Source organism: Neovison vison, chromosome 3 (assembly GCF_020171115.1).
Source record: "Neovison vison isolate M4711 chromosome 3, ASM_NN_V1, whole genome shotgun sequence".
NCBI classification, from domain to species: Eukaryota; Metazoa; Chordata; class Mammalia; order Carnivora; family Mustelidae; genus Neogale; species Neogale vison.
In genome coordinates this window covers 203094170-203114895 of record NC_058093.1, presented here as the reverse complement: position 1 = coordinate 203114895, position 20726 = coordinate 203094170, and the positions used below count along the sequence as shown (strand labels likewise).

The 20726-nt window shown below is 57.8% G+C and overlaps 1 protein-coding gene and 1 non-coding gene across 8 annotated transcripts in view; both read right to left on the bottom strand.

Moving 5' to 3' along the window:
* The window catches only part of EP400 (E1A binding protein p400), a 97690-nt gene that overhangs the window by 27544 nt on the left and 49420 nt on the right, over positions 1-20726 (bottom strand). For 4 of the 7 annotated variants that reach the window (XM_044243566.1, XM_044243567.1, XM_044243570.1 and 1 more), the window contains 17 exons: positions 20426-20595; positions 19517-19735; positions 17551-17715; positions 15804-15959; positions 14547-14641; positions 13830-14101; positions 10316-10518; positions 10049-10218; positions 8732-8928; positions 5635-5746; positions 5305-5448; positions 1734-1874; positions 1460-1543; positions 995-1129; positions 730-774; positions 497-650; positions 60-301 (listed from right to left, as the gene is read on the bottom strand). In XM_044243566.1, the coding sequence (XP_044099501.1) occupies positions 60-301; positions 497-650; positions 730-774; positions 995-1129; positions 1460-1543; positions 1734-1874; positions 5305-5448; positions 5635-5746; positions 8732-8928; positions 10049-10218; positions 10316-10518; positions 13830-14101; positions 14547-14641; positions 15804-15959; positions 17551-17715; positions 19517-19735; positions 20426-20595 (2704 nt within the window). The remainder of the gene's footprint in view (positions 1-59; positions 302-496; positions 651-729; positions 775-994; positions 1130-1459; positions 1544-1733; positions 1875-5304; positions 5449-5634; positions 5747-8731; positions 8929-10048; positions 10219-10315; positions 10519-13829; positions 14102-14546; positions 14642-15803; positions 15960-17550; positions 17716-19516; positions 19736-20425; positions 20596-20726) is intronic. The other 3 variants (XM_044243572.1, XM_044243573.1, XM_044243568.1) reach the window with 2 other exon arrangements.
* Positions 9104-9233, bottom strand: LOC122903896. The gene has a single exon (XR_006384097.1). It is a non-coding gene; the product is annotated as a small nucleolar RNA SNORA49 (small nucleolar RNA).

Sequence of the window (20726 nt, the reverse complement as noted above, 5' to 3'; positions counted from 1 at the left end):
GCTATGACCCTGGGATGCGGACGGGAGGGGACAGGACGCGGCCTGTGGGCCACGCTCACCTGCAGCAGCGCCCAATCTTCACTGATGAGCCACTCGGGGTTGTCTGGGCCCGACTCGGCTGTTGGTTTGGCAAAAGTCGGCAGCGGCTTGGCGAACTGTGTCTGCTGCTTCAACAGAATATTCTTTTTCTGCTCCTTTCCTTCCCGGCGCATTTTCAACATGCCGGGCGTGGCGCGGTCAAACAGCGAGCGAGGGGGGACGACCGGCTCCCCGTGGCGCTGCTTCTTCTTCCGGCCTGCAACTGGACAGAGAGCCCTTCTAGCGCAGCCCTGGGCGAGCAGACTCTGCCCTCGCGGGCAAGCAAGCAGGGACAAGAAGGGCAACTGAGGAGGCGTCTTGGGGCCGACCACCGGCTCTCCTGCCCAGACACTGCGCAGGCCGCAGGCGCGCCGCTTCCCCCACGCCACCCCCTGCCGGCCCGGCCGCGAGGGTGCACCTGAGGGATCCGTGCGGTGCCGCCGGCGCTCCTTCCTCACGTACACAGGGGGCAGCTTGGACTCTGGGATGGGCGTGGTTTCGTACGTGAGACACAGGACCGGGTCCACGTAAATGTCGTTGTCATCCTGGGGTGGCGTGGGCGGCGTCCAGAGCTGTGCGGAGAAGGGCGCGCCATGAGCAGTGCGCCCCGGGGCCAGCGGCCACCCCGGCACTCAGGGACACCGTACTCACCGGCATGACCTCCACCTGCCCGTCGGCACCTTCGCACACGTACTCCTACGGGGGAGGGCAGCGCGTCAGCACGACGCAGTATCAGATGCGCGCCGTGAGCCACCGGCTCTCTACCTGCGAGCCCAGCAGGTCTCCAAGTACCTGCGACACCGTCTGACTACACTCGGGGAAAGCCCAAGCAGAAGCAGAGATCTGCAGCCACGCGTGTAGCAGCACACGCCGGCTGTCCCCGCTGAGGGCACCGCGCCGGCCGCGCCGCACGTACCGCGTTGTAGGCGTCCTCCCTGGTGTAGGTGAGAAGCTGCTCCTGCTCCTGCTCCTGCAGCACTCGCGCCTCCCTCTCCCGCAGGGCCCTCGCGTTCTGGGCCTCCCACTCCCTCACAGCGGTCAGCACCGCGTCCTGGCAGAAGACCACAAAGAGGAGCCCTGAGATCCGCCCCGCAGGCTCCACCCCCGCCACACTGCCCCCCCTGCTCTTGCGGTCACCAGCCGAGCCCGGCATCTCCCTCCACCATGGGTCCACGTGCTCTGGACCCGTTCCCGCCCCAACAGGTAACTCTCCATCAAGCACGGAGCTGCTCCCAGGGAGAAGTGTCCCTTGGGGTTTTCCCAGACTTGATCTTTCATCTGTTTACACACTGCTCGGTCCGGTTTTTACTCCTTTCATCCCACGCAAGTCACGCTGACTTCAGGCCAAATTTTACTCTGAAGGCTGAGCCCACCCCCTTACCTCGCTGTCTCCCTCTTTCTCGGGGCCAGCCGGCGTGTGGAACAACTCCAGGTAATTCAGCGCGTACTTCTCAATAGGCGTAAGCTGTTTCAAAAATCATTTGACAGGGTGAACAGCAAGTTAACAAAGGCTGAGGTCCTCAGACGACCCCACTGACACTTGAATCAAGAAAGTGATCGTTCTTACTCTAAGCAACCAAAGGAAAAAAACGTCCAAAACACCGAAGTGTATGGAGAAAATTTAGGCTGAAGTAGAAGAAAGCATATTCCCGAACCTGTTCCATGAAGTCCGCTAACTCCTCCAGCTGTGACGGCTCCTCCTTCCGCATCAGGCTGTCAGAGGTAGACGCCCCCGGCACGGCTTCCTCCTCGGGTTTCTGGGCGTCTTCCTCCAGGTACTCAATGCTCTTAAGGGCCTAAAGAAGTTACGTGCTTGTCTTACTTTCACGTATTTTTTAAATTCCAGGGTTTGGAGAAGGAGCTGCCCTGCGTCACACCGACGAGACACACCTACAACGCATGTGGAGCCTCCCCCTGGTCACACGCTCCCGCTCGGGCCCAGGAACGAAGCCCCGAGGGAGGCAGAGAATGAATGTGAGGGGCTCACACTGGACGGCGAGGCCCAGGGAAGAGCTGCGTGCTGCCACACTACCAAGCTGCCAACCCCAAGAACAGAGCAGGACGGGGAACCTCGTTTAACCTCACGCCCGACATGCGCCATGGCCACGGCTCTGACCCACGAGAACGATTCCACATGGTGCACGAGACACAGGCCTCTGTCCATGGCATGAACAGGAGAAAAATGACCCGACGCCATGGCTGCCAAAATCAAGCCCACACACATCAGGCATGTAAGACGGGCAGTGGCCCCACAGAGAAACAGCAGCAGGAGGAAGGAGGTGCCTTCCCACCACCAGCAGCTCAGGCCTAACGCGCGCCGGCAGTTGTGGACACGCACACGCGCGCAGCAGGCGCAACCCAACAGTCTCTGGTTCCTGGGTGTCGATTAGGACCTGTATGACCTCTTTCCTTGGCAATTTGGAAAAATCTGTGGCTTACAACGTAATCTGACCTCACACTACATGCAGAACACACACTGAAGAGCCCAGGGAAAAGCGAGGGGGACGTCCTGACGACCCGGGGTCAGCAGAATGTCTCTCAAGCAGCACACGAGAGCAACAGCCACGATACGAAGGGCCACTATGTGGCTTTGGAACGCATGGTCCCCGCTCATGACCGCATCTCCAAAGGCATCCCCAAAATGCAGGAAGGTATTCCATGTGTATCCATACAGAACACAGACACCGAACACTGAGAAAAAGAAACCACCCAGTCAACCAAAACACAGGGAAACGACGTGAGCGGACACTTCAGGGATTGCGCAGAGACGCCCAAATTCACAGGCCGACAGCAAAGGCAAAACCCACCAGAGACACGGGCACATCTGCCACACGCTGCCAGGAAGGACACGCCAGGCCCTGCCTCCGATGCTGCTGCCGGAGCGCAGATCAGCCTGGCCAGCCCCTGTGGGTCCCACGCACACTCCCCGACAAACCAGGGGCCCCACCCCAAGGTGCATTCCCCAGAAGTCAGCGGAAACACACATACGCATCTGCCAAGAGACACGGAGAAGATATTCACAGATGTACAGCTCAGAACAGACGGTGGGCCGGAGAAGGACGTCACAGCGACCCACAGCACAGTGTCGCAGAGCCGCGAGAACCACCACGACCTGAACCAGAAGCCGGACACACGGCAGCCGTGTGGCAGAGAGCTGTGCTCGGGGATGGGGGGGCAGTGGTTTCTGGGGAGCCCTCCCTAGAACACCCTCTCCAGCTCCTCTCTGTGATGCGGTGCTCCCAGGGGGTTCTTGCGTATCAACGACACCTTCCCCGGAGGCTGTTTCCCTGCATGAAGCACCTGAAGAGCGTCGCCCCTGCTGGAGAAGTCCCGGACTAGTCAGGCAAGGATGTTGCCTGGCACCGCTGCTCTGTGTGCGGCTGCTCCGACCGTGCCCTTGCCACTGGCCTCTGCACCAGCCCCCAAGACCCAGACTCAGCACAGAGCCAGAGGGCCATTTGGAAGAACACAGCCAGGCCCCACCACCCTCACCCCTCCTCCCCTGCTGACCCCCAGCTGCCCAGACGGTCCCTCTGCCCACACCGCCCCTCCCTGAACATCGCTCCTGGCCGCAGCAGGGAGTCCGTATTCTAGCCGTCTGCTGGCTTACAGTCTTTCCTCTTACCGGACCGTACGCTGCACGGGGGGCGGCGGCACACCACGCCATTCAGTCAACGCTAGGTCCCTCCTGCCTCGAACGTGCCCGACGCGCAGCCAGACATTCAACACACTCGCTAGAACAGCACCTGTCCCTGAGACAACTGCGCACAGCACGCCACGTTCCTCACACGCCCTCCTGCCTCTAGTTTCTCTCCCAGGACACGTCGACACTTTCAACAGAAAGGTCAGTATTTCTGGGCGTGAACTGACCTTTTCTTTCTTTCTTTTTTTTGTCAGAGAGAGCGAGCACAGGCAGACAGAGAGGCAGGCAGAGGCAGAGGGAGAAGCAGGCTTCCTGCTGAGCAAGGAGCCCGATGTGGGACTCGATCCCAGGACGCTGGGATCACGACCTGAGCGGAAGGCAGCCGCTTAACCCACTGAGCCCCCCAGGCGTCCCTCACTTTTTCTTTTTAACTTCATGCACGTAACACCTGTTTTTAAAAGAACAGGGGATGGGGTCATCATACACGGCAACTCCAGGAAGTAGTCAGGAGGATCCGCACCAAGTGGTCATCTCTGAGCCAGGGGGAGGGTCTGGTGCGGGACACCTACTTTTCATGATAAATCCCTGAAGCTTTTCCACGTATGTATTACTTTTCAACCGAACGAGGACCTTTAAAATAGCCAAGGCTGTGGCAAGTCCTCCTCACCAAGGGCACAGGGATGGGGGTAGAGGGGCACCACAGGGGAGCCAGGGCAGCCATCTACCACGGGCAAGAGAGTGGGAAGAGGCCCAGGACATGGGGGTACCTCCAAGGCCAAGAGCCCAGAAACTGACACCCAGAAAGGAGGGAGAGGAGGGAGCGACCCCCGCAAGCAGGCCAAGGGGAAGGGGAGTCTGGGGGGAGCTGCAGCCAGGCTACTCCACGAGGCAGGGCAGGAGGGGATGTGGCCCCAAGAGCAGGTCTACGGTGTGTCTACACAGACAGCACTGCCCAAAAACACAGCACACAAGCCACGCGTGTGATTTAACTTCAGCAGCTCAAGCATTACATGTGTAAAAAGGCAGTATTCTACTTAACCCAATACACCCAAATATTACTTCAACAAATAACCAACGTAAGAAAGTATTAACGAGATCATTTATGTCCTCCTTTGTACTGTCCTGACGATCAGCTGTGCACCTTGCACTCACATACAGGGCTCCTATCAGACAGGAGTGAAGACAGCAGGCCACGGGCATGGGCACGGGCACGGGCACAGCAGACAAAGCAGGCCACGGGCACGGGCATGGGCACAGCAGACAAAGCAGGACAGGTGAGGCACGCCGCACTGTCAGTTGCCCGCTATGGCTCAGGGGAGGCAGCGTGGTGGCCCGTGGCTCGGGGAGAGCTGATGAGGACGGGGACGGCTGCCGAGCTGGGCAGCAGGCGCCTGAGACCCCCAGACTTTACACTGCTTTTTACCTGCTTTTCCAGATGAAAACGCCCAGGAGAGAAAGGAAGCAGGTGGGAGGGGTGTACCAGGGCTGAGCGAGGGGGGCCTGCAGAGCGGGCAGCACACTCGAGGCCCACGGCATGTGCAGCACATCCTCGGGGACCCCCAGGGCAGGCCATCCGCCCTCACCTCAATGAAAGGTCTTGCAATTTTGGGGGCGATGATTTCTGTGGCAGAAGGCTCCTGAGAAAGGACCACGAACTCCTCCGCCTTCACTGGGAAGCCGGCATCGTCAGTGGGAGAGCACACCTCAAACAGCTCCTGGATGGTCCGCTGCACACAAGACACATGTTAGCGTCCGGCCAGAAGCAGGTCGGCGCCTGACCTGAGTGTCAGACTGCGTCACCAGGGAAACCGCCCAGCGACTCCTCACCCATGCGCTGAACTGCGTTGCCTGCCCCCGCCCCCAACCCCAAACACCAGGTAGCAACCCCGAGGACGGCGCGCCCATGATGGCACCTGCGTCAGGAAAGCCATGGAGTAGTCATTGCCCTGAGCGGCTACTTCCCGGATCAAGTCTTTGGTTCCGTTTTTCAAAAGCTTCTCTTCAATGGAATTACCACTCACGAGCCTACAAAACACAGACCCGTGTACGATGACAGCTGGGCGTTTGGAAGCACGCCGCCACGAGCAGTCGGGGTGCGAGGGTGGGGAGGCTGGTGGCACAGCACCCGGGCACTCGGGCAGGAGCTGCACAGCTCTGCAGGTGCTCAGGGCATCCCCTATGGCAGTCAGGGCCACCTCTCCCACCCCACCTCTAACCACCCCTACCTCCCCTGCCACACCTAGAAATGCCCTCCTAGGTCCCCCGTGAAGACCTCCAGTGTGGACAGCCTGGCAAGCCCGCTTACACGACACAGCCTGCATTTTCAAGGGGTCACGGTTACACGCAATGGTGGGCAGAATCTGCTTCACCGCACACATATCTGCGTTTTGTGTTCTCACCAAGCGATGTAACTTCCCTGGTGGTCTAGTGGTTAGGATTCGGCGCTCTCTCACCAAGCGGTGTGCTGCAGAGATCCCTCCCACCCCGTGCCCAAACACTTCCAGCAGCTGCTCGACGCCCAGGGCATGGCTGTACCCCAAGCACAGGCACCCTCTGTCCCCGCTATGTGCTATAACAAGCTCCAGAAGGCAGCGACGCCACAGGCCGGCTCCCGGGAAGGAAATGCTGGGCACAATGGGTGCGCACCATCTCCTGTCCAGCAAACCCTGCTAACCTGATGTCCACACAGTGCAGCAACCATGCGTCCCCAGTCAGGGCAGGCGGTCCCCGGCCAACACCACTAGCAGCTATGCCCACCGCCGTCCCGTCAGAGCGTGTAACAAAGACCATCACACGTGCAGCACCTACCCTCCACCCGCGAGCCTGTGCCTCCCACACGTGTGTGCGCAGCTGGAATGGCCCGTTCCGATGCTTGGGTTCGTCCCACCTTTCTTAAAGAAGGGCTCATTTACCTTTTTTTCCTTAATTTGCATGAGCAATCTAACCCTCCGTCTGCTGTGAGGATTGCAAATCATTGTCCCAATCTATTATTTGTGCATTAGTTGTGTTCATGCAATCTTCTTGCAAAAGCCAAACTTCAGCTTTCATTTTAACTGCAGTCAGATATGTCTGCCTTTCCTTCCCTCCAAGCTTTCTGTCTGGCTAAATTGATCCCTTCAAGCCACAGGTACCACCTCTTTGGTACTATGCTAAGACCCCCGCTTTCTTTCTACAGCGGCGCGCCTAAGCCTGGGGGTGGTGTTCTGGCCATCAAGTGGGCACAGCACTCCCGCCCCAGCTCTTCCTCACGGTCCACAGCGTCAGCAGCAAGTGCTAAACGACCTGCACCCCAACAAAGCTGGAACCCCACCCCGCTGGTTCATACCCGGCTGTTCATTGCTTCCCCTCCCATGATGTGCCTTCCCCCGTGCCCCTCTGCTACAGCCCTTGTCAGCATTTCCACTGGCTGCTGTCGGCTACCCTTCACTCCAAATACACTTTTTTTTTTTTTTTATAAAGACTTTGTTTATTTGACAGAGACACAGAGAGAGAAGGACCATAATCAGGGGAAGTGGGAGAGGGAGAAGCTGGCCCCCTGCAGGGCTGAGCGGGAGCCCAATGTGGGGCTCAATCCCAGGACCCAGGATCATAACCCAAACCAAAGGCAGACACTTAACAACTGAGCCACCCAGGCGCCCCCAGATACACTTAAAAAAACACTTTATCCAGGGGTGCCTGGGTTTCTTGGTCGGTTAATTGTCAGCTCGGGTCACAATTCCAGGGTCCCAGAATCAGCCCACATTGGGCTCCCTACTCAGTGAGGAGTCTGCTTCTCCTCCTCCCTCTGTCCTTGCTCCCCCTCATGTATGCATGTGCTCTCTCGCTCCCTCTCAAATAAAGAAAATCTTTAAAAATAAACAAAAGCAAATAAACCCCACTTTATCCACTCACGGCTACACACACATGCATATACACAAACCCCCATGACGACAACTTTCCTAAACACTGTTCTGCGTTTGACATGGCTTTGGGGAAAGCACATTTTACACACCACGTCTTCCTGTGCATGAACACGGCTCAGTCTCCAACTCACATCTTACCACGTTTTGCACAATTTGGTTCTCATTTCCTACACAACTTGCATCTTTACTGCCAAGACTATTCCTGATGCATGGTTACGGTGACTGAGAAGAAAAGCTTTCCCGTTTCCGGCTGGTAAGCACTGAAGGGTCACAGCCTCCGTAACCGCGGAGAGCAATCACATGGGAAAATGTTGCGTACACAACACACACGGTGCGCCAGGCTGCAGTTTACCAGCACGCGGAGACAGCCCGCAATGCGCCGCTGAAGGAAGAGGGGTTAACAAGGCCGTGGGCATCAGCCGTCTACACAACGAGAAAGACGCCAGGAAAGACACGCGGCAAACTGTTACTAATTGCCATCTCTGAAGGACACTTCTCCACGGACCTCAGACAGGCAGTGACACAGCTGCTCAAACTCAGCCTTCGGAGGACTCTGCCTCGGTGGCAGGAGTGAGTGGTCACAGGCACAGTCCAGGGCCTCGCACACGGTGCCAGCACCGCGCACCTGCCCGCACACCCAGTGCCAGTACATAACACAGACCCGCTGCTGTCGCACTACTGCACTAAACGCTTCTGCGAGTTCAGACACGCACGGGAGAGCCTGCTCCACTTTCCTCAGCCACGTGCAGGGCCAGCGGAGGTGGCACACACGGGTCTGAGCTCTTCCAGTCATTTTACTGACAGACAAGGGGCATCGGACAGGGCTCTAGAAGACAAGCAACAGATACGCGTCGAATGCACATCAAGTTGTGTGCAAGCAAGATAATTCGACTGCAGTTTCAAGCAAACTAATTATAAACTGAGCAAATGTTGGGCCTAAAGAAAGAACACGCGAAGCAGCAAACACAGAAGTCTGCCTCAGAAAAAATAAAGCTGTGGAAACTTCTGGAACAAGTTGTAACGTACACTTGAGCTCCATGGGGTGCTTCTGGTCCAGCACCTGCTGCCCCCACACCTCCATACCCCGTGCCGCGCCCGCCACCCTCACCTGTAGATATGGACGTCCTTGCGCCTCCCGATCCGCTCACACCACTCCTGGGCCTTGGCGTCCATCACGGGGTTCAGGTCGTTATCATAGAACACCACTGCGTCGGCTTCCACCAGGCTCACGCCTGTGGCGCGGCTGTGGGTTGACAGAATGGCACAGAAGATCCTCCTGTCCCTGTTGAAACTCCTCATCAGCTCCTGAGATGAAGTAAAGCCCTTGGGTTAGCTCCCCTGGCCAGTGCTGGCACAGCTCGGCACCCCCAGGAACGAATGTCCAGCCATCTCCCGCTGACTGTGCACAGACACCCCCACGTGCTCTGCAGAGGCCAGGCCTCACCGACCAAAGGAAAACGTCCGCCTCCACCTGACATGGACTGTCAGCTCAAGCCGTAGGCCCCAGGAGAACACAGAGTCTTCCTGGGGAGGGACGTGTGCTCGGTCCTGTACCCTCAGGCAATGCCTGGGCCTTCACAGCAGAAGACCCAGGAGTAAGGCTGAGGGAGCAGAGAAACAGGCCAGAAGGGCTGTCAGCCTCCACAGTGAGCTCAGCACCAAACCCGACCGTCACAGGGACCCCTTCCTTCCTTCCAGGAGAGTCCACGTGTGGTCTGTGAAAACACTCCCGACAAAGCTCGCTCATAAACCCGGCGCTGCGTCCCCTCCCAGGCTCTTGTCCACGTGTGCGCATGCGGGTGGAAAGGCCCAGGTGTGCGGGATCACAGAGTCTGGGAACCTGCTCCCAGCGGAAGCATTCTGCAGGGCTACTCCATGCCACTCCAAATGCTTTGATGACCAGCTTGCAGTCCAGCCCATGGACACTCAGCACGGGGCTACCGAGCAGCACGGCACATGCATGACCTACGGACCCATCATGCTGCCGGACGTGTGCGTCGCTCCAGGGAGGAGCAGAGGTGCCAGAGGCGCACTTAGCCCTTGGCACAGAATCACTTGGGCTGGCGCACGCCCTGCACCATCAGCCTGACTTCTAGGAAGCCATGCAGCTCCGCGCCAGCCGCGAGCTCGAGAGATAGCCCGTCTGGCTGCGCCGACCCATGGGACATGGCCTTAGCAGATCTGACAAGCGACAGAAGGGCACGCAGCACGACCTGCACTTCCTGCGGGGTGCCTCGTGGGGACCGTGCCCAGGCTCTCACCCCAGCCGCATCTGAAGTGCACCAGCCCGCTCCTCATGGCACAGGCCGCCACGCCCCAGCAGCCGCGCAAGTCCCGTAACAGGATGCACGAGCTGCGGGCCTGCTGGGGCCAGGGACGTGAAGCAGCCCCCGCCTCGCAGCACGGCGGCCCCTTCCTTCCTTACCTGCCGCTGCTCGCTGTTCGCGTTCTCATCGATCCTGACGTAGGTGAGATAATGGAAGTTCAAGAACATTTCTAAAATGTCCAACATGAGAACCATTTGCGACAAGATTAGCACTCGACGTCCCTCAGACTTCAACTTCTGAAGCAAGATGGCTAAAGCTTCGAGCTTTCCTACAGAACGAACGACATCGAGTGTCTCCTGAGTCCGGGCGCAGAGGGCCCAGAGGGCCGACCTTGAGGCCAGCGCAGATGGGAGTCCCCTCCGTACCTGAGTCGAACTGCACCAATCGGAGCTCCGGAAACCGGAGGGAGCACAGCGCCGTCATCCGCCGCAGCTGCTGCGCGTAGGGAGCTGTGTGCTCTCGAAGGCGGTGCCTCAGGAGCCTCATCCTGTGGCTGTAGAGGGACGGCGGCCTCGCCACCCACAGGGACGGGGGCGCGGCCACCACCGGAGGGATCACGCACACCACCCTGAGAAGCAGAAAGCACGTGGGTCAGACACGCTGCCCACGGCGTCTCCACCAGCAGCTCCTCCGTCTCAGGAAGCAGAGGGCCAAGAAGGAAGCGGGCGGAACCTTCTACTGGTGTGGCTAAGAAAACCAGGGTGCTTAATCACAGTCACACGGGGTGACAAAGCTGCTCGCCGTGTCACAGCACCATCCATCAGCATCCGTGGGAGCGAGTCCCGCCAGTCCTGGCCCCTGCAGGAAAGGGCACAGAGACGCCCCATTCCCTGTGAAACTCACATTCTGGTGGGAATCTCGGGGTGCGGGTCCTGTGTCCCCAGGATGGTCTGGGGGAGAACTGCACCCCAGAGCTGGGGGAGCCATGTGCCGCCAGGAGCGGAGTCAGACTTAGCAGGAGAAGGCCTGCTGAGAGCACCATGAGAAGGGCTCCGGCGGGCCGTTACAGCAGAGGACACGTGCCCCCCACACCAGGACAGCCTCACTCGGGACGTCAGCTCAAACTGCGTCTCCCTGATTTGCTACCAAATGCATGCGAATAAAAAGGCCATCTATGCCCAAAACCACAGGTGACAAAATCAAACCACTAAATAAGTGGACAGCAAGTTCACGCTCACTAACCTGGAGTCCACGTGGCCGATCCGCCCGTTCTGCCCACCCGCCCTGAAGATCTGGCGTGGCCCTAAGTCAAACCCCGGCCGTTACTCTGTAGATCACCGACACAGTGAGACAAAGGCTACCACACCAGAAGGGCCACACAGGATCTGGCGAGAACAGAGCCGGAGGCACACAGCCCAGCACCGGGGCTCGCGGAGGGAACAGACAACACCCAGCTGAGGAGGGCCCAGGGAGAGGCCCAAGGCAGTCACCTCTCTCTGCCAACGGAGCAGAGCGCGTCTCTCAACAAATGGTGCTCGACAAGTAGGCACCCACACGCAAATATGTGAACGTGAAAGACTCGACCAGACGTCCCGGCTTTCTCGCGGCAGTACCCAGTAAGCCCCACTCCTGCAAACAAAGAAACCCCAAATAACTAGCAACCCACATGAATTTGATTGAGCCTCTGAATCTATTTACAGACGATACAGGCAACAAAGCTACACACCAGATTACACCTCCAGGAACCAATTCAGCAAATCCACATTGTGGGAAATTCTACAGAAAAAAACACCAGTTTTCCTCGACAAATAAACTGCAAGAGGAAAAAAAAACGCAAGCCAGAAGCACAACCTACAGATTCGGAGCTACACGACACGTATCCCCAACTGCTGCGTCTCTACATCACTGCCATTCTGATTCGAACCATAAAAACGCTTAGGAGAGAATCACAACTGTGTGCAGAAGAGACACTTAACGGTATCGAGAACTGCTCTTTTCTTAGCTAGGATAATGGTACGGTGCCTGCACTGCTTACAGAGCACAGCGAAATCTTACACAGGAACTCCTGTCTGTCCGGAGCTAGCTGCAACCAGTCTGTGCTTCCGGGCAGTAAACACTGACGCAGAGCTGGGCAGGAGCCAGTCCCCGGCTGCAGGCGGGCTCCGGGTACACTCGGGTTCACTGCGGTAGTCTGCTTGTATGGGCTTAAAGATTTTCTGAAATGTGAGATTCTTCAAATGGGGAAAAATGAATCTAGACACAGACCTAGTTCCTTCACAAACATCAACTCCAAATGGACCGCAGATCCGCAGTGAAAGGCCGACAAGGGGGCCCTGGAAGAGGGCAAGCCCAGGTGAGCAGGGCCTAGCGATGACTTTCCAGGCCCAGACCCAAAGGCAAGGCCACTGAGAGGAGGGACAGCTGGACCTCACTAACCCTAAACACAGCGGCCGCCCCGTGAAAGCAAATGTTGTAAGGAGATAAGCCACAGGCCAGGGGAGGGCACAAGAGACACCGCCGATAAAGGACAAGCACTCTGAAAGCCCAACAGCGAGAAAACAAACATTAAACAACGGGCCGAAGACCCCAACAGACACCTCTCCAAAGAAGAGATGCACACGGCGAAAAGCTACGGAAACAGGCTCCACGTGGCGTGTCCTCAGGGAAGTGTGGATGACATTAGCCCTGAGACACCGCGACACACGTCAGAGTGGCCAGAACCCACAGCACGGACCACAGAAGCGGGACGAGGATGAGGGGCCACAGGGGCTCTCGCTCACTGCTGCTGGGAACGCAGAACGGGGCAGCCACTCGGCTAGTCTGCTGGGCCTTTTCTACTGGGTGACTCGTGCTCCCACCAGATGACCTGCCAATCGTGCTTCCGGTTCTCATTCAAATGCACTGAAATGTACGTTCACGCAAACCCCTGCACGTGGACCTTTACAGCAGCTTTGTCTATGACTGCTGAAACCTGAAAGCAGCCAAGCTGTTCTCCAGCAGGTGATGGATAAACGGGCCCACGAGACAAGGGAGCATCACTGGGAGCTAAGAGAAATGGCCGTCGAGCCACGGAGCGCTGACGGGGAGCCCTCACCGCAGCAGCCCATCTGGAGTCCGCACCCCGTACGATTCTGGGAAAGGCAAGCTACGGAAACAGTAAAGAGGTCGCTGGCTGCCCGGGTTTCGTGGGGAGGCACGAGCAGGCGGGGCACGGGTCTTTATGGCAGCTCCCAGACCGTGGCAAGGCGGTGGACACAAGCCAGTCCACAGGAGCATGGCCGAGTCCCCACCGTGAACACTCAGCCGCAGGCACACAGCAGAGAAGGGAGAGAAGACCCATCCTCAGGCCGGACCTGGCCAGCGCTCAATGCAGGGAATGGAGCACAAACAGGGTGGCCGCTCTAGGCAGGGCCCAGAGGAAGCACAGCTCGGTGGGCAGGGTGGGGGGGCTGCGCTGGCCCCACCCACCCACCCCCACCCACCCGACAGCATCTGCGTTTTCATTTTCTCTCCTAAAGCTCGTTTCTGAGTTTAACACTTAAATACACATTCCTCACTATGCAACGTTAACTTTTTCATGTGGTTTTCCAATAAAATATTACTTTAAGAAAAACATAGAGAAACTCATCAAGCACACAGCGGTCTGTTCCAGCACCTGGAACGCACACGGCTGCTGTGGCCCTGCGCCCAGGCCAGCCAATGTGCACCCAAGTGGGGCCAGGGCCCAGGGGAAAAGAAGCCACCGAGGATACACAGCCTTCCCGGAGAAGACAAGCTGGTGCCAGAGCCAAAGATGCAGGAAATAATTCACGACCGACGTCTGAGAACCGCTCAGCGAGGAACTGACAGAACAGGCTTCCGGCAGGACAAGCGGGGCCGGAGGCCCGCGGGGGCCCATGGAGGAGAGTGAGGTGCGGGCTCCCACGCAGGCCGCCCTACCTGTCGATGACATCCTGCAGGCAGGCTTGCCGCTGGGTCAGCGTCAAAATCAGGTCCTTCTGACCGTGGGAGGATGGCATGTACCCACCCGCTGTCCCGGCCCCCTTCCGCTGGCTGCTGTCAGAAACCCTGGGCCAAGGCGTCTGTTCTCGGCCGACCACGGAACAAATCCGCAGCAGATCTCGGCCGTAGACGGGGGCCCGCGAGCAGCGCCGCTCGTTGACAGAGTAGATGTGGTCCAGTCGCTCCTTCAGAAGTCTGCTCTTCTCCTCCTTCGTGGGAAACAGCGTGATAAACGGTCACTGAGGGACACAGCCTCGCCGAGCCCCACAGTGTCCCTCATGCACGGAGACCCTGAGACACCCCCATCCCAATACGGTGGTACACGACAGAAAGGAGGCGGACAACACACTGTGCGTCTCTGACTGAAAAATCTTTCTCCAGACGAGGTGAGATTTCTAACACCCGGAAGACAGCTTCGAAAACAAAAAACGTGGAAGATATCTGCAATCACGAAGCCCAGTTTCCTTTATGAAATGCGTTTTTAGAGTCAAATTCTGGGATTCAGAGTGATGACGTGCTTTCAAGGCCCACATGCCGACAACTCCATTAAATATCACAACCGTCCCCCCAACAAGCAGCTTCTGAGAAACAACTTCATAGGGTGAACAAGCGGCCCGGGGGCCCCACGCAGGGTCGGTGAGGGAGGCGCCGTACCTGGGTTGGCCCTCCGACAGGAGAGGCTGGTTTGGAGGCCATTCCGGGTTCTCCAGCAGGCAGGGGGTTGACTGCCACTCGCCCTGGCACACCAACTGCAGAGCAAGAGGGAAGAGCTGAGTGCACATCTGCGGGCTCCGCAGACCTCCTCCGGCAGCTCGCTCTAGCAACACGCTGCCCACACCCCTCAGGACTGCCCGCAAAGCACCCACTTGCCAGCCGTCGTCTGAACCGTGGGTGTCTCTCTCCTCTGGTGAAAGCTCAGTGTGCTCAGAGAAAGCACCCACACCTGAGGCCCAGGGTCATCCTCACCGCCATCATGTGGCCACACACATTCCCTGGGACGTCACCCGCGTGCCCACCCACAGCAGGGAGCCAGCACTGTCCTTGTCCTCCGAAGCAGGACAGAGCGGTCGCTGCACCCCAGTGGTCCACCCCCATCTGCCAGGCCACACCGCACATCCTGACGGAGACCACACAGGAGGCACCAAGGACTAAGAGGGGCCTGGGGTAAGACAGCCACTTCAGCAGGCCACAGGGAGGGTGGGGAATGTCTCCTGCCTTGGGGGATGGGTGCTGGCAGCGGGTTCTGGTGGGGTGGGAGGAGGCCTGGAAAACAGAATCAGCCACAGGTGGGAACACGGGCCATGGCTGGGACACAGAAATGCTGCTCCCTGGACCCCATGGCAGGGCCCCACCCAGTCTCACTGCAGACAAGACAGAGACCAGGGCTGATCAGGGACAAGGGCTTCAGGTTGGGAGGGGAACCCCCTCTGCGTCCACCCACGAGCCCCATCTGACCACCCACTCAGCCTCCTCAGCAGACCACACACGGCTGGGCATGGCAGGAAAGGCAAGACCCTGGTGAGAAGCAGGCCACGGTCAGGCCAGATGCAGAAGGGCCCAGATCCTGCTCCGGTACCTGTCCCGGGGGGGAATTCTAGCATGCTCGCTAAATGTATTTGTGACCTTAGCAAGCCAAATTCTCATGATTCTAAATGTCTTGTCAGAACAAGAAGAAAACAAAAATCTAGGTGAGCAGACTAGTCATATTCAAAATACCTCCGAGTGGAAGGAGGGAGAAAACAAGCCAGGCTGACAGCAGCCCATCTGCAGAAAGCAGAGACCGCCGCAGCAGGATGTTCGGGTTCTGAGACCACGGGAACGAATCAGCAGCAACTAGCTCCCCGTCCCCTTCGAAGCAACGTCACACAGAAAGAAGCTTCCACATGTAGTGACCCCATCGGAGCACTCTACCTGGCGCAGTCACGGGGGCTGGGCCCGGGCCACCGGCCGGGGGCTTGCTTCCCAGGGCGTTGAGGGCGCCCGCCTGAGACATGGTCTGCATCACCACGGGGCCTGGCGGTCGCAGGTAGGACTGCCCCGGAGCGGACACGATCTGAAGAACGCTGCCTGCAATCACAGGACCCGAGAGGCGTCACTCACGGGCTGCAGGCACCTCCTCCGACCTGCCACGCGCACCTCCAGACGTGCAGGACAAATGAAGCAACAGACCGAAAATCCGAATTTAGATTTACTCCAACAAGGCAGTGCAGAGTTCAGTAACTTGGGAAAAAATGACTATTTCACTTACAGCTAATGAAAAACTAAGAATACGGTCACTTTTACTTAAATTCAAGAAAACGCTCAACTGGGGCACCTGGGTGGCTCAGTGGGTTAAAGCCTCTGCCTTCAGCTCAGGTCATGATCTCAGGGTCCTGGGATCGAGCCCCGAATCGGGGTCTCTGCTCAGCAGGGAACCTGCTTCCCCCTCTCTCTCTGCCTGCTTCTCTGTCTACTTGTGATTTCTGTCAAATAAATAAATAAAATCTTTAAAAAAAAAAAAAAGAAAAAGAAAATGCTCAACTATTCTTTGCCATTTCTGACTTCGGGCAATGCGGTGGGCACCAGGACCGGTCTGTTGTGCCTGCCCGAGGCCCCACGCCATTCCCAGAGCCGAGGTCCCAGCTCCGGACCACACATGGGTGCTGGCCGACCTGTAAAGTCAACGAAGAAACACGTCCACTCTCTACCCAAAAGCTGTAGCTCTCACTGCACTCAGTTCACGGTGCTCGCCACATACAGCCCTCAGTGTGAGAAAGCCTGACATCGCTTACTCTGGAGGAGTGTCCCCACGCTGGGCTCCGCGCCAAGGGGGGCCAGCCAGAGGTATCTGATGGGCTTCACGCAAAGGAGAGCCCGCCAGAGGTACTGACAGATGGCCTTGCCCTTTCGGCCAGAAAACTGAAGGAATAGGGAATTAAGCCAAATTAACAGCTGTCTTTGCTGTAGGTGTCCTGGGGCCTCCACTCCGCTAAGCTGTGTGTGACCTCCCAGCGCCCGTACAGAGTGTCCCAGCCCTGGCTCACAGGCGCTGCACATAACTCGTCCCAGGGAGGCTACGTGTGATCTAGGACCACAGCCAAGGGGGACTCAAGCGCTGAGCCACTGCCACTGGTTCCTTGGGCTAATCCCAGCACGCCTCTCCGACCACTCGTCCTCTACACAAAGCAGTTACCATAGGAGTACATCGTGCTCAGACAAAGGTCTAAGAGGCTTTCGTCTCGGAGCCAACGCTGTAAAATCTGTGGGGTGTTTTTAGGACACTTTATTTCACGCTAAAGTTAAAAGAGCAGCAAATATTTCTATTTCATTTTTAAAACAGGGAACATTTGGGGCACCTGGCCAGCTCAGTCAGGGTGCAGGTGACTCCTGATCTTGAGGTTGTGAGTTCAAGCCCCACACTGAGCATAGAACTTACTCAAAAGAGAATAAAAGCAAGAAAATTTCAAAATGGGCACATTTCCAAAGAGCATATTTCATTGAGAAACAGTATCAGCTACACGGCACGCATCCATCACAGGCCAGCAGTCCAGCGTTCTCAACACCCCCCAAGGCCGTCTCCAGATAAAGCACCCGCGCTCCTGGGGCCACCCAACGTGCCCAAGTCCAGCAGCAGGAGAGGGGTGGGGACGACAGTGGGGCAGCAGCGGCAGGCCCTTACCTTGCAGCTGCAGGGGCTGGCCAGCGGTGAGCTGCCGCAGCTGGCTATGTGACAAGGTGAACTTGTTCCCCTGAAACTGCAGCGTCACCGGGGTCTCTGGCTGGGCGACCCGGCTCTGCGGCCCTGCCAGGGAAGCCAGCTGGGCTATTTTGACCACCTCCCCACCTGTGGAAACGCAGAGGAAGACGGGATTAAAACGTCTGGAAGAAGCCTGCAACTGTTCTGCTGACGACCATCTGTCGTCCAGCATGAGCGTCTGTGGCAAACTGACGAGTCACACAAATGTTTCTTAGGCATCGCTTCCTAACGCTTTCAGAAAATAACTCTAATAGAAAAGAGAAAATTAAAATTAACATTGGATCTTAACGGTTGATTTATTTACTTATAACTGCTGAAGATTTTAGGTATCAAATCTTAATATAATTAACCAAACTACCAACAAACATTGTACTTTTCTCTCCAACCAATGAAAAAGCAGCAAACATCAAATATAGCAGAAATCTATTTCTCATACGCTTTGGAACTCTAATATCAACCTCTTCAGAACCTCTCAGAACGTGAAGAGCACGTGCCCGATTGAGTGCACAGACGTACGGGAGCGATTACACCCCTCCGAGTGTAAGAGAGCGGGTCACTAGCACACATCCGCCACACAAACGTAGCCGTGAGATACAAAGGTTCCCACTAACTTGGACTACACTGTGGGATTCAATCTAGAACGCTGACTGAAAAAATGCCAGACTCGACATCACCTAACACATGGTTTGTGAAACCGTAACTCGGACAGAGTCCTGCGCACCCGACTCAGAAACGTACGCCCTACAGGCTCTGAGCGAATGCCAAGGGCACAGGGTTCTGTCCCCCAGTGGTTGATCATGAAACGTTAACGCTACCCCCCCAGGAAATCCATGCCAGAATGATCAGTGACACCATACAGAGAACAGTTAGCGGAAGACCAGGAAAATGCCCAGAGGTCCTGCCCACAGAGGCTGTGAACAGAAGGGAAGGACAGGAGGAGGCGCAGAGAAGTGTGTGTGGACAGGACAGCCCTGGCCCTGCCCCACCCACACAGAGTGAAGGCTCAGCTCCCGTGGCAGGGTCCCCGCAACACCTGTCCCTGGCAAACAGAAATGTCACCTGTGCTCTCCCCCCGGCAGCTAGCCAGGACTGTAACTCTGCACTAAATGACAGTGGAAGTGAGGCTTCATCATGAGGGACTAGCCTGAACTCGGGGTCTCGTGACACCTGCCCCCCAGCTTCTCAAGGAGACCTCCACACACTGGTCACGCCGAGGTACGAAGTGCTCGAGGGGGCGTCTAAGAAACAGTGGTGCCTATGACCGTCTCCGTCAGGACACTTCCTATGGCACAGTCACCAGGGGCCCGTGAGAGATGTGGGAATGTGCTAACGACACTGGTCACGGTAAAGAGGTCTAAGAACACGTAGTAACACTGTGATGTTTTCATCACGAAGTTATTATGAGAGCCTCAGCTGAGCAGGAAGTCACTCCAGGCTTAAACATGATGGTGGTAAGCAAGAGAATCAAAATCATGGTTTTTAACAACCAGCTCTGGATCCCTAGCTGGCAAAGGCGTCCCCTGCTCTCGCCTGAGTGCAACCTGCTCCCCGGGCTGGGCCCCACTGCCCACGGGGCAAGCCTCCAGCTGATGCTAAGGAGAGGTAAGGCCGTCAGTACACCAGCAGAGCATGCGCGGGAAGAAAGCAGAGCTGACGTCTGGGGATCGGGAGAAAGGACAGAGGAGGATAGGGCCCTGGACGCTGGCTCTGCAGAGGGCGTCCCTCTGCACACTTAGGGCCAGAAATGACAGCGTGGCGAAAGGCAGCACCCGGGCGTGGGGTTAGGGAGACAAAGGGAGTGGACAGCAAGGCTCTTCACACACGCTGATCGGAACACAACTTCCCGTGGCAAAGACGTGGCAGAACTGGGAGGAGCGAGGCCACTTACTGGGCAGGCGCGCCTGAGCCTGCGAGGTGAGCACCAGCCCCTGAGGCAGCGCGCTCGGCCCCGCCGGGTGCGGGGGGCCCGGGGGCGGGGTCGGGGGCGGGGCCCGCGGTTTCGCAGGATGGGCCGGGGCAGGTGCTGCGCCGGAGGTCGAGGCGGGCGGCTGTCTCGGAGCGGGCGCGCCGGCGGAGGCCTGGGAGCTCTGAAACGGGGCTGCCGCCACTGCAATCGATAAGGTGTGTTTGTGCAAAGCTGTTAGAGGTTCTTCACCAGATGCAGTATTTAAACCCGAACTCAAAGAAACAAAACAAACATTTCAGTAAAGTCTCTCGGATTAGAAACCCTCTCTAGAAAACAGGGAGGGGGTGAGGCATCCGGTGAAACAGAGCCATCCGCCCGCCGCACCGTGGCCAAGTGCGCACTCCCACATGGCACGGAGCCTCGGCCGCCAGCCGGGCTCCGACGGGGCCGCGCCGCATGTGCACGCGGGCCAGACACGGAGGACCCCGCAATGGAGGCTGGAACTCTGGCCGTGACCTGCGGCCAGTCAGCCCTACCCTCCTTCACAGCGACAGCCGGCTCCGGGCCAGCGGCGGCCTCAACTGGAGCGAGCCTTCCTGAGCTCATGTCCGCAGTGTGACCCGCATGTCCTTGGTCTAAGAGCCCCCGCCGAGGCGAATCTTCAGAAGCACGCCAATTGCAACTAGACCAAGACCACGGTGTCTGGTTCAAGGAAAAACTCCACTTTCAAGACATGGAAAGGGCAAGCCACGTGAGTTGTGTTCGGCAGAGCCAGAGCAGGCTTCCAACCAGAGCAATGGCTGCCCATCCAGAGGGGCGGGGGCAGTACCAGGAACTCCGGCCACGAAGACCCACGGCAATCCTGAGGGCGCGCCAGCACGGGAGGCATACCTTTTGCATCTGGATTGGCAGAGAACGTGGCAACCGGTGGCCGTCCTCTCACGTGGCCCTGAGGAGTGGCCGTGGCTGCAGCAGAGGCCGCCGTCCGGGGCGGGTGTGTGCTGGGGAAAGCCACGGTGCGACCCTCGGGCTTCTGGCCATACTGCACGGGCTGAAACAACCTGGCAAGAAGGCGTGAGCACCACTGAGACATGGGGCTCGGGCCACCCAGGGACGGGGAAGGTCCCTACTCCTGGTGCTGCTCCAAGAGGGGTTGGGGTTCCAAAACACACCACTGAGAAGCTCAGCATGG